This window comes from Triticum aestivum, chromosome 3B, assembly GCF_018294505.1.
Source record: "Triticum aestivum cultivar Chinese Spring chromosome 3B, IWGSC CS RefSeq v2.1, whole genome shotgun sequence".
NCBI classification, from domain to species: Eukaryota; Viridiplantae; Streptophyta; class Magnoliopsida; order Poales; family Poaceae; genus Triticum; species Triticum aestivum.
The window spans coordinates 745,115,360-745,128,556 of NC_057801.1; the positions used below are offsets into that span (position 1 = coordinate 745,115,360).

The 13,197-nt window shown below is 49.6% G+C and overlaps 1 protein-coding gene and 1 pseudogene across 1 annotated transcript in view; one reads left to right on the forward strand and one right to left on the reverse strand.

Moving 5' to 3' along the window:
- Positions 1–3,184, reverse strand: part of LOC123067800 (tropinone reductase homolog At5g06060-like) — a 3,477-nt gene extending 293 nt beyond the window's left edge. The window contains exons 1-5 of the mRNA XM_044490435.1: positions 3,023–3,184; positions 2,451–2,518; positions 2,086–2,344; positions 1,396–1,516; positions 12–178 (exon numbers count right to left, since the gene is read on the reverse strand). Of these exons, the coding sequence (XP_044346370.1) occupies positions 12–178; positions 1,396–1,516; positions 2,086–2,344; positions 2,451–2,518; positions 3,023–3,184 (777 nt within the window). The remainder of the gene's footprint in view (positions 1–11; positions 179–1,395; positions 1,517–2,085; positions 2,345–2,450; positions 2,519–3,022) is intronic.
- An 11-nt stretch (positions 3,185–3,195) lies between these two features.
- On the forward strand, positions 3,196–7,707 carry LOC123067801 (ABC transporter G family member 3-like; annotated as a pseudogene).
- Positions 7,708–13,197: the final 5,490 nt, after the last annotated feature.

Here is a 13,197-nt window from a genome sequence, read left to right on the forward strand (position 1 = left end):
CTGCTATTGGCGAGCTCCGTTCGGGTGCCCCCCGGCGACACGCAGTTGACGCGGATGCCGTCGCCCGCCCACTCCACAGCGAGGCTCCGGGTGAGCTGGTTCACGGCCGCCTTGCTCGCCGAGTACACCGACATGTGTGAGTTGGCCATGAGCCCGCAGGTGGAGGAGATGTTCACCATGGGTGTGTTTGGTTACCTGGATGGCTCTAGCCTGCATCGCATGGGGGATCCTGAGTGAGCCTGGCCTGGGTGAGCTGATGCAAGTATGAGCTGAGATGTGTGTTTGGTGGATTGTACGAATATGGTGCATGAGACATGCTGTATAAGACAGATGTTGATTGATAGGCTGCATCAGTACTTGTTTTCTTAGTCAATTAGAGACACGGCAACCCATCTGAACTGAAACCCAAACTGAAAACAAGTACTTGTAAGGCAAATCTGAACATAAATCAAACTCAAAAAGTTTGTTGACAAAGAAAACAAGTGCTTCCAACAGTTTGGACTGAACTGAAATCAAACTCTCTCCAACAGTTTGGAGATTTCCTTGGAGTATTGACAAGTACTATTTGATTTCAGTTTCGAGACAAAGAAAACAAATCTGAACTGAAATCAAACTCCCTACAGCAGTTTGGATACTTGTTTTCTTTATCTACCAGATTTTAGTTTGGAGTAAAACAAATCTAAACTCTAATCTGAACCAAACTGTAAGAGGTAGTGCAGGCAGCGACACTAGTCAGGAGAGACCACTCTGGTAGATGGGGTTTCGGGGAGGAGATGGCCGTGGTGGAGGTGGGATTCCTGGAGGACATGCTAGCGCCGGAGATTCGACTCCAGTAACTGGATTGGCGGCGGTGGCGCGGTTCAAGGGGAGAGATGTGGAAGAAACGCGGCGCCGGTTGCGTATCGCGACGCGCAGGTGCTCCCCTCTCCCTCCCCCCTTATTCCTCTCGGGCGGTAGCAGGCGGCGTGGCGAGCTCCGGCGAGCTCGTCGGCAGGCGGCGGTGCGCGCAAGGATGGCGGAGTTCAGCGACAGTGGATGAGCGTCGGCGATGTCGTCATCCGGCGAGGGCGTGGAGGCGCGCCGACGGTATCATACTCCGGCGAGGGTGTGGAGTAGCGCCGGCGGCGTCATTCTCCGGCGAGGGCGGCGAAGTCGTCGGTAGACGATGGGGTGCGATTGCGAGTTGGACGGGAAACGACGAAGCGGAGTGGGTTGCATCGCGGGTGCAGGGAAAAGGTAGGAGCGAGCCTGCACGAGAGAAACGCTCCGATCCTGCGTTTCACTCGGCCTGGCTGGGAGGCCTCTTTTTGCATAGGCCAGGCTGAGGAAGTCATGCAGCCGACCAAACATGGGCTATTTTGCATCTCGGGTGCGAGCCACCCAACCAAACACGCCCCATGCTGCCGCCGCCCGCCGCACGGACGAGGAGCGGGTGCACGAGCTGGGCGAAGTGGAAGCAGGACTCTAGGTTGGTGGCCATGAGGCGGGCGTAGTCCTCGGGCGTGCGCTCCGTGGCCTACGTTGCACATACTTGGATACGTATCGGATACACGATACGGAGATACGCCCGATACACTAATTTTCTGAAAACATGGATACAGGAATACGTTTATATATAGATATTACATATATCAATTATTAAAAATATAGAAAACAAAATAGAGCTTCTAGGTCAAAGCATGTCTCAATAGGATTATTCCCTTTGTTTTGATGCACTTGGTCCAGTTTCATTAATTGGCAGTGAAATTTTCATGGGTTTGTTGATCCAATCAGTGCATCGACTCTCTCTTGCTCACCTTTCAATTGAACAAGAACATTGACAGTCATGTTTTGGCATGAACTCACTCCCATATTGGATATCTTTAAAAGGTGTGCCTTTATTATTGAGGGGATTTCATGTCGAACGAGGGGTTTCAGGTATCCAAAAAGTATCGCAAAAGTATCCCAAGAGTATCAAAGATTATTTTCTTTTTTTAAAATCAAAAAATCGAGGGATACTTACAGGATAAGTATCGAATCGTATCGGGGCAGTATCCAACTGGATACGCGCGCTTTCTGAAGTATCCGTGCAACGTAGTCCGTGGCCGCCCCGTAGAAGGACTGGCCGGCGTTGTTGACGAGGATGTCCAGCTTGCCCCCCATCTCGGCGCGGGCCGTGGCCACGAGCCGCTTCCTGTCGCCGCGCACGGAGACGTCGGATGCGGAGCCCGGAACGCGGCCGCGCAGTCGGCCGGCGTCCGCGTCGGCCTGCCAACCGCGCAGGCGCTCATGCAGGTCGGCGTCGCTCCGGGAGCAGGTGTGCACCCGTACGCCAAACCCCGTGAGCTCCTCCACGATCGCGCGCCTGAGCTCCGGGCGCAGGTACGCAAGTGAGTGAGTGTGTGTGATCAGTAACAAAACACAGTAGCTAGCCTGCATGAAAGAAAGATGCATGCAGGGGCAGGGCGTACCCGATTCCTTTGGTTCTGCCGGTGACGAGGGCCCTCTTGCCGGCGAGGCTCCTCTCGGCTTGCTGCTGCTGCCATCTCCGATCCACCGATGTGTCTACTTTCTATCTCTGAGATTAGCTAGTCTCCATTTTTAATGGAGCAGTTGGCGAATAATCTTCATAGTTTATTTTCGTCCCACCTTTCGCTGTTTTTTTTTCGTATGTCCTCCCACCTCTGTCGAACCTACGACAAAAAACCAGCAAAAAAAACATCGATTCGCACGCACATACGAGCGAGAACCACAGTAGTCTAGCACGCACGACCCGCACAGCAGATCATTCGCCGCCGCCCTCCGTCCCTTCGCACCAGATCCATGCCTTCGCTGCCGCCGCCGCCGATCCATCCCTTCGCCGCCGCCGACCCATCCCTTCCGCGAGCCCTAGCCGCCGCATGTCTCCCGTTTAACCCCTCGTTTATCTTTTCGCCCGATCTGGATGCAGCATGATCGCGGGAGGAGATGAGGGAGACGAGGATGCGTGTCACCTCAAAACGTGTCCGCCGCCGCCCTCCCTACACACCAACGCCGGCCTCACCTTGGAGTCACGCAGCCTCTCCTTCATCATTCCGATGCGGTGTTGCTCGCATCTCAACTTGACATCGCCCCTGCCTTGTTGGCCTCCTCCTTCCCATAGTCTGTGGCCGCGACAGTTGCCTAGCGTGCTGCAGCGGCGGCGAGCTCGTTCTCCTGCGCCCATGTCCACCCAGGATGTCTGCTACTTCTCCTCCACCTGTTGCTGCTGCCGTGCCCGGCGGCGGAGGATCCGAATCCCACCCGCTGGCCTGGAACAACAAATCCCATAGGGTAGCCGGATCTGAGTCTCCCCACGCGACCTTCTCGATCTGCGGCTGCGGCAGGTGCAGAACTCCCCGATGATGGCAAGGTCGTCGCTAACTCATTTTCTATGGATCGGATTCATGAAGGACCAACTAATAAGTTTTTAGCATGCACTGATTTTTTATGAGGCGGCCAAAATCCCTCTCATGCGTGAACCATACACACAGAACGACCTAATACATACCTTTTGTTTATCACCTGATGGGTGTACGAATATGTATATGAAGACTACATGATCATCTATAACATGTCATGTTGTGTATGAAGTTTAACGTAATCATACACTCACTCAATCTATGCTGTTTGCTGCCTGTGTATACATGGTAGAGTGGCTGCTTTACTTTTGTGTGTTCAGAAACTCATTCAGTGACTTCAGGGTGCAGGTACAAATGATGGTGCTGAGTGTGGATGGGAACGACGGGACGCTTATGTGCGTGCTACCTGCCATTGCAAAGACTTCTTATTTTTCTAATAGCTCAATGTATTGTAATGATTCTGATGGTGAATTAGTGATATACGCGAAACATTACCATGTTTCTCTATTGTAATTTGATGATCATTATTTCATTGCAGGTACACACTTGTTGCGGACTGATGTATTGAATTGAACTTTTGATGATTTAAATCCTTGTCCAATTGCAAGTGGCCTGTAAGAAAAAGCAGGGTTGAATGCACATTACCATCACACTGCCATGTAATTTTTGTTCATACACAATCGTGTTGCTACAGTTCTATTTATAGTTTTATTTTGCCATTTTGTATTTGTCTTTGTCCATGGTTAGATCATGTGGTCTTTATGCTTGATCGTTATGAGTCAGTGAGGTGAGAATGAGCGGTAATGGCTTACATAATAATGCCACCAAGTTTATAGTATCACTAAATTATTTTGCTAATTCATTCGACATTACTGTCATTTATGGTAATTCTTTCAACATTAGATACATGGTGAGCCCAAGCTAAATATCGCATGAGTTGTTACTCGAGTGGGATGCTATTTGCTTGATTCACTCAATCAACGATGTCTATGTCCAAGATGAATTGTGAACAAACAAGCCTGCACAAGGTAGTGCACGCTCACTATATATTCATGAGAGTGATTTATCCTTTCTTGTATGATCCGTATTACTGCAGCCCATTCAATTGTCCTGCGGTCACATATATATCCCTTTTAAAAAACTATATATCCATGAAAACAGTGCCTATTTTCTTGTATGATCCTTATTGCTACATCTTTATTCCTGTTGTAGATGGCCCTGTTTTCCATATCTCATCCTATGGTTTTAAGGACTCTCCTTACTTGGCCTTGTTCTGTTATGGCACTTCTCAAATGCTGGGTTTCCATGTCCAATCATGCAAAGTCCATCTGACGACTTCCTAAGGGAAATCATACCGACTTCGACAGTATCATAGCCATGTGCAAAAATCTACAGGTATATTTTGATTTTGATATGACATAAATTATGATATTATGTCCAACCATTTTAGTCAACTTGATGGCCAAATGTTCGTTCGTCGTGAGAGATAAAAAGCTTTGTAGTTATTAACATGATGATCAAGGAATATCTCATCAATGAGCATGGACACTGCTGTACCAATCCGGACATTAAAAGCGACATACAAGTCATTGGCTGAAGCTCCCTTGTTGAATCAACGATTGCAAAATTGATTGAGAAGGTACTAAACTACTGCATATTTGTCTTGTCGCTAATCATAGAGTAGGAATGCCACAATCAACTATGTTAGATTGACATCCTCTGTGCGGAAATATGACACTGCAATATCCATAAACCATAACGAAACAAGGTGTAATGTAGGAAGGTCCTTATTTGAAAAGTAAAGGAAGAGCCAGTGATGTAGCAAGAATTGGTATTGTCACTTAGAGATCGTTGTTAATTGTGTCAAGAGACTGGAAGTACTTATGGAGCAGACTTGTATTATATATGCTTATTGCTCTCTCAATTGGCACCATATTTATCGACATTGGTCAGTCATTGTCATCTGTAGTGGTTAGTGTCACTGCAGTATTACATTTTAATTTACTGGACATTTCTATTCTTGAGTAAATTTATGGTATTTACTAATTGATGCTCAAAGGTCGCATTGTTCTGACAGGTTAGGATTTCTGCAATATTTGTCTTTGTTTCATTTGTTGTCCCTCTGAGTGTTCGTGGAGTGACTGCTCATACTGATGAGATCAAGGTTGGTTTTTCTTCTTCTTTAATACAGAATTGCAACAGTATGGCCACTTCTTTTCTAGTAATTTTATCTAAAGGAGTAATTCATATGTCGTGGAAGTACTTCTAATATTGCTCACTAACTTGGCACCATATTTATCAACATTGGTCAGTCATTGTCATCTGTAGTGTTTAGTGTCAGTGCAGAATTACATTTCAATTTACTGGACATTTCTATTCTCGAGTAAATTTACGGTATTTACGATTTGACGCTAAATGTTCGCATTGTTTTGACAGGTTAGGATTTCTGCAATATTTGTGTTTGTTTCATTTGTCATCCTTCCGAGTGTTTGTGGAGTGACTGCTCATACTGATGAGATCAAGGTCGGTTTTTCTTCTTCTTTAAAGCAGAATTGCAACATTATGGCCACTTCCTTTCTAATAATTTTAACTAAAGAATATGTGATTTATACCTAGAATATGTTGGTGAAAACAATAAGCACCAAAAACCATATCAACACACTGTTTCCTCCTATGCAGATATATTTTCATGAGGATTCAAATTGGCATTCCGGGACACTGGTTTTCCTACTAGGCCACTACCTAGCCAATATTCCCTTCGTATTTCTGGTGTCCATTTCGTGGTCGCTAATTTTCTACTTCATACTAGGCCTCAGGAATGAGTTTGGTTCCTTATGTACCTATAGTCACCATCTTTATGTGCCTATTGGCGAACGAAGCACTTGTGATGATTCCTGCATACATCTGGTTCGAGACTTACAAGTGCACCCTAACCCTCATTTGCATATATGTAAGTTTCCATCCTGTTATTCTTTCAAGTGGGCACAAATAATGAAATGAACCACAATTAAATAACCATGGCTACTTCAGGTTATCATGATGCTGCTGGCTGGGTATTTCAAATCCAAGACGCAATACCTTTGCCCGTGTGGAACTATCCGCTGTCCTAGATCTCATTCCATATATATGCCGTCCAGGACCTATCTTTCCTCGACCGGGTCTGGCATCCTAACGAGCAATGCTGCTGTAGGGTTTGATCGAGAATGAGTATGTTGGTTGTTATGACCGGCATATGCTACAGCCCAGGCAGTTAGGGGCCTAGCCCAGTTATCTTATCGTTATTAGGGGCTTAGCCCAGTTATCGTATTTGGAGATTATATGAACTCATGTAAGGACTCGTTTGAAGTTGAGCAGAAGCAATCATATTTGCTCGGCTTCCTAAAGGGAGCCGGGAGACCTAACCCTAGCCGCCGCCTCCTGCGCCCTCTCTCTCTCGCTCGCTCTTGCTCCCTCCCTCCCTCCCTCCCATAACCTGAGAGCTCGTCCTGGTAGGGACCCGGTTCCTATCAACCCGGTATCAGGTGTCTCAAGCTCGATCATGTCCGCGCCACAGCCCACCACCTCCCTCCTGCTGCCAATCGCCGATGACCACCACGGCCAGCACGTCGTCCATCACCGGGTCGGTCTCCTCCCCCGCCTGGACGCCACCCGCGCCCGCCCCCGCCGTGCTCACTCCGGAGGAGATGACGGCGGCGCTTCAAGACCTGACTCAGGCGGTCCAGGTCATCCGCACCTTCCTCGCAGAGCACTATGGGCTGCAGCGGCCCGCCCCCGTCACCACCATCACCGGGCCACAGTAGCTCCCGTGGCCGCCGCCACCACCGGCGACCTCCGTTGCATCCATCATGCCGCTGCTACTGCTGCAGCCGCCGCCGCCACCACCGGCGATCTCGGGGCCGGGCCTTTCGTCGACGGCGCCCGGGGGGCCCATCCACCAGGTCCGTTTCCCCTAGCACCGGCGACCTCGCCTTCCTCCACGCCAACCTCCCTTCCTCCCCTATAACCTGAGAGCTCGTCCTAGTAGGGACCCGGTTCCTATCATTGGTACATCATTTGCAGTCAGGGCCACGAGGACAATACCCGGCATGCAGGCTGTTCGAGGCTTGTATGGGATATCATCATCGACAGGCACCAAGTGGACGAACCTTGATTTGTTTCTGATGATGATCGGCTACCAGTCATCTTGTATGTTTTGCTTTGTCTAAATGTGAGGATACATGTTAGGCTCAGCAAGCGCTGCTGCTGGCCTAGCATCGCAGTGGTGGAGCTCCAAAGTGAGTTGGCCCTGATCTATTGGAAGAAGTTTTTTTTTGTGTGTGTATACATTTGTGATTCCTTCCTAGGTTGACGATTCTGAAAGGTGAAGAAAAATGTTACAGAATTCATCTTCATCCATGGCAAGCGGCCATGCCGGCTTCTGTGACCTTGGTTGGCCTCCTGATGGCTCCTTCACACTCCAGCAGCTCGCGTGCTTCTATGTTTGTGTAGTGCAGGTACAGGTGTGCGCGGTTGGGGCGTCAATCACGTGTGGAAGCAACACTTCGGCCAGAACCCAGACTATGTACGCTTCAGGTAATGCAATCCATCATATATGCATATTCACGATTTGTTTGTTGGGTTACACTGGGAGCACGGGATGTTGTTGTGTGCTGGATGAACATGCAGATCCTGCCCACTTTCAAGCCATAGATCCAGTGAAGTCAATTTCAGTATATTCAAGACATAGACAGTAGCTTAGCAATTTCCATGGCTGAATTTTGTTTAAAATAAAGTTATGTGCAAAATCTGTAGGCTACATTATCCATACACAGGTATATACTTACATTTCATTATACAACACGTACATGTATGCCATTTTCTGGAATAATTCCATCTTGTGAATATGAACAACAATTTGAGAATGGCGCGGTGGCTGCTAAGTCCGACGGCTCATGGCTGATGGCAGAGTCCTTTGTGTATTCTCTTTTGATTTGTCATTCACCAAGTAAATGTCATCATTACTTGGACAACCGGTGACCATGGGGGACAAAGGCAAAGGTTGTGTTCCACCGTGTCCAATTCACATAAGTGCAGTTGATTTTTAATTTGATGTACATGCAATTTCTTTTTTCATTTTAATTCTATAAAAACGTGCATGTTGATTTCCAGCACTAAGATAGGAAGGCAGTTGCCGCCCTTGTCCCTTGCCGCTGGCCTGCCACGACGGTGTTAATCACTTGCTCACTTAGAACACGATGAAGTAGATTTTGTGATACGAGTGAGGGTTGAGAATGAGCAGGATGGGTGTTGGGGTTGGTCTGTTCAATTATGATTGTTTGAGTGGAACAATTTTCCTACTTTTGAAAATGTGGCAAATTGTATTTCATTAGAGATCGCTTTGTAGCAAATTGCATTAGTGAGCGGTTCATTTTTTCCAACCAAATTGTACAATTTTTTGGTTAGGATAGAAAGATAAATGTATTGCTGGTTGCTTCAAGAGTTTTTTTTTGAATTTGGTTGCTTCAAGAGTTAATAATAGACTTGCATGCCCAACAATGGACATCATACTTTTATTTCATGGTAAGCACGTCATTCTGCCTTCTTGGCTCGAGGGTGTCACGGGCGGCACACCCCTTGATGGCGATGACGGATTGACATGAATACGGGGGAGAGGAGTAGGATGGAGAGCGGTGTGGTTGGCAGGGGCCTCCTTGGCAGTCTGTGTGGAAATATAGTGTGAAAGATAGAGGAAGCTATGGCAATGGTGAGGTGAGCATCATCCGGTTTTAATGGAGAGGACTCCATCGAGAAATGTCCCACTACGGTAGGAAACCCAGCGTGAAGGAGAGGGTGGAGCAGGAAAAGAGAACTGTGGGCCATGGGGTTTGGTTTTTGTGTTGAGACCGCTTGTTGGAGTTAAGAAGGCGGATAGTGCGGACAACCACATTTCTCCCTCACATATCAGTTGGATTGCCCAAACCATTTTGGGAAGCCTGTGCGGTGTGTGAACACATCCAAACATATGAGAAAGAAATGTGTTTTGACCTTGAAGACGATCTTAATCACCTGTTTGATTCATTTATGTGCATTTTAGCCCGTAGCAACGCACGGGTATTCTATTAGTTAATATAATGATTTGGTTGTTGACCTTGGCTACATATGAATATATACGGTGCGACACACTCGCCACGGGAAACTAATGTCGTAAGGCCTGACATCAGCGACACACTCCCACGGGAAAATAATGTCGTAAAGCCTGACATCAGCCACATCCCGACGCGCGGCCGACGGCAAACGAATGGCGACGCTGGTAACTATTGTAATGAAAAAGTTGAACTCTTTGCAACCATCATCAAAGCCACTGCGATGTGCACATCACGAGTATCAGTATTCTAAGAGCATCTCCTGCCGTTGGCCCTCAGGGGGCGCGTAAAATCGCCGTCTGGGGCGAGCCGGCGCAAAAAATCGGTCTGAGGCGAGTCGATTCCCAGGCGCCGACCCCAGGGCCGCCCCCAGACACTGTTTATGTTAAAAAAAGAGTATTCAGCAAAGTTCGGTTAAAATTTGGCAAACTGGACATATATTAGACATGATCGACATTTTACGTAGCAAATTTATTAAAAAAATGCCGAAACTAGAACTATGGGCCGAAGAAGTCGCCGAGCGTGGCGAAGTCGCCGTCGTCGCCGCCATCCTCGCTGTCGTCGTCGTCGGCCTTCTCCTCCTTGACGCGGCTGCCCCTGCTGGACCCCTGCCCGGCGTGGCCATGGCGGACCGGTGGCGGTGGCGGCGCATCGTCGTCGTTGCTGTCGTCGAGGACGACGACACCTCCTTCGTCGCGGCCCCGGCGCCGATGTTCGAAGTGCTCTAGGGGCGCGGCAATGGCGCTCCATCTCCATCTGTAGCTAGTCATCGCGCGCCCATTTCAGGGCCGCCGCTTCGTCGAGCTCCCCGGCGCTGTGCTCCATCTTCACGGCGGGAAGCCCCGGCTCCGTTTTCCCGGCCGCGAGCCCCGGCTCCGTCTTTGGTTTGACGAAGCACGGAGGAGCTGAGGAGGAGGCGTGCCGGCCACCTTCATTTATGACAATGCCGGCGCTGCGAGTGCGCCGGTCGAGCGGCGTCTCCGCTGCAGGCTCGGCCTTGACGCCGAACACCGCCGGTGAGCCGGAGGAGTGGGAAGAAGAACGGGAGGAGGAGTGGGAGGAGGAAGTTGAGGAGGAGCCGAACCTCCTGGGCATCCATTGCCCGGCGCGCCGGCGGTGGACCGGGGCGGCCGCCGCGGTAGGGTATGCCAGCGGCGGGTCGTTGCCGCCCTCGAGGTGCTCCAGCACGTCCTGGAGCATGCGGCCGGGGGCACCCCACCATACGCGACGCCCTCACTGTTCTTGATGCCGCCCACCATCGGCGCCGCGTTGGTGGACGCCAGCCTCCACTAGTAGAAAAAGGACCTTATGTGAGATACATTAGTCCCGGTTCGATTTTGGCCCGGTACTAATGGTATCATTAGTACCGGTACGAACGGCTATGCATTAGTGCCGGTTCGTGTTGAACCTTTAGTACCGGTTCGTGTCACGAACCGGTACTACATGGGTGGTGGCAGGCTGGCGTCAGGCCAGGGCCCCACGAGCCCCTTTAGTCCCGGTTTGTGGCACAAGTCGGTACTAAAGGGCCAACCTTTAGTACCGGCTCGTGCCACCAACCGACACTAAAGGGGTCTAACCTATAGTCCCGATTGGAGACACAAACCGGGACTATAGGACAATTTTCAAACTTGAAAAAATCATAACTAAATCATCCTAATTCAGAAAAATACATATAATATATCAAAATTTGCAGAACAAAAAGATTGATCCGCTGAAACCAGGAGGAGTGAGTGGTGGAGGTCTGGGCCCATAACCAGGAGGCAGAGCTGGCTCGCATGTCCGACATGTTTCAGGACTTCCCCATCGCCGACGTGGCCACGTCCTACGACATCCCTCCCCGCCCTGTCCCAGCCTGTACCCGCGAACTCACGGCGGACGCCGACGGCGTCTACCATGTTACTGGCCTCATGCCGTACCACCGCAACATGGACGCGAACTGCGAGCACATCTACAACAGGGTCAGAGGCGTGCGGTTTATGCAGATCGCCCTGGCGCTGGTCAACCGCGACGGCGACCTCGCCTGCGTTTGGCGGTTCCACCTGGGTGTGCCGTCGGCCAAGGAGGAGCGATTTATGTTGAAGCTGGGTGTGGAGCCCTGCGTAGGCCGCGTCGACTGTGCCCGCTTCGGCAACGCTCTCAGGGCCTGCCGCGCCGTCATGATAACCGATGTCCCCTGGGTGACCTCAGACGGCGCTGAGGATATCGCCCACTTGGTAGACTTCTTATGGAACCCTCTTCAGATCTATCCCAAACATAATCACGGCCGTTACAGGCTCATCCGTCTAATCCGGGGTCACCTCCCGTATCTCTATGACCTCAGATTTCTGGCAGAGTGGCGAACTCTGGGTGGGGAGGAGCCTCCATTGTTTGCAACCGCCAAGGCTGCCACATCACTTGACGACCTCCTCCGCAGCTTCCTCGCGCTAATGAGGGAGCCCAACTTCACAGAGCGGATGATGGAATACAATGGGATCTTGTGCGGCCTCGGACACTGGAGCAGCTACGAACTCGATTCGTTCAGGTTGAGCTATGAAGAGCAAGAGAGGCAATTCAAGGTGGCACTCGCTGAGATAAACGACATCGATGTGTCTGATCTCGAAGACGTCCACATGCACTAACTGAACAAGATCAATGACGCAACACGTAACCTTTGGAAATTATTAGCAGGGTATTCATTGTTCTATGCAACATTTGTTATCTTCAATAGTGACTAAAGCACGTCAAAACAAAATAAAAGTATATTCCGGCCGTGTGGGTCCACCTCGGGCGTAAAACATGGAGAGGCGATTGAGGCGATTGCAAGGCGATCGGCTAGAGAGTTTGGGTTAGGGTTTTACGGTCGGTGGTGCTGAGGATTGCGGCGGCCTGGGAGAAGGCGACGGCGGCTTCGCGAGGGCTTGCGCCGGAGTGTGGCTACTCCCTCCGGTCAGTTGACATGGAGGGGAGGAAGATGGGGGGCGATGAGGTGAAGAGGAACAAGGCAGATGCGACTCGGAAAGTGGCGGCGGAGAAGAAAACAGAAAACCTAGCTGCTACTCCGAGATCGAAACAAAGGGTGGACACTGATGATGCGGTGAGGACGCCACTGGGCGGCTAGAGCAGGAACGCATTTGTGTCTCCAGGATTGACTGCTCGGATGGGAGGGCTGGTGTTGACGGAGAAGGAAGCGAAGGGGTTTGTCTTCAAGGACTCAGATCAGGATCAGGCTAGACCGGCAAGGTGGGCAGCGATCGGGAAAGCATTTACGCCAAGGCCGATCAATAGAGTTCTCTGGAAAAATCTATGGCAAGGGCGTGGGGATTGCATAGGGAAGCACAATTCAAGATTATAGGAAGGAACCTTTTTTTGGTGAATTTTGGTAGTGAGGGAGATTGGAGACATGCTCTGAACAATGGCCCATGGCAGTTTGACTTTAATGTTTTAGTGCTAAAAGATTAGATGGAAGCACGAGACCATCAGAGACGGCCCCACATCACGGCTCGCTCTGGCAACGGGCGCGTCATCCCATGCCATTTGCATTTTTCTAATGGAAAGACAAATATTCTATCTCCGTCTTGGTTTATTGTCCTCTTCGTATTTTATGTCAAATTTTGGCTATAGATTTAACTAATAAAATATCAATGCATGTCATAAAAAATTATATCATTGAAAACTATATTCAAATACAAATTCAACAATATAATTTTTTATGACATGCATTAGCATTTTGTTAATTA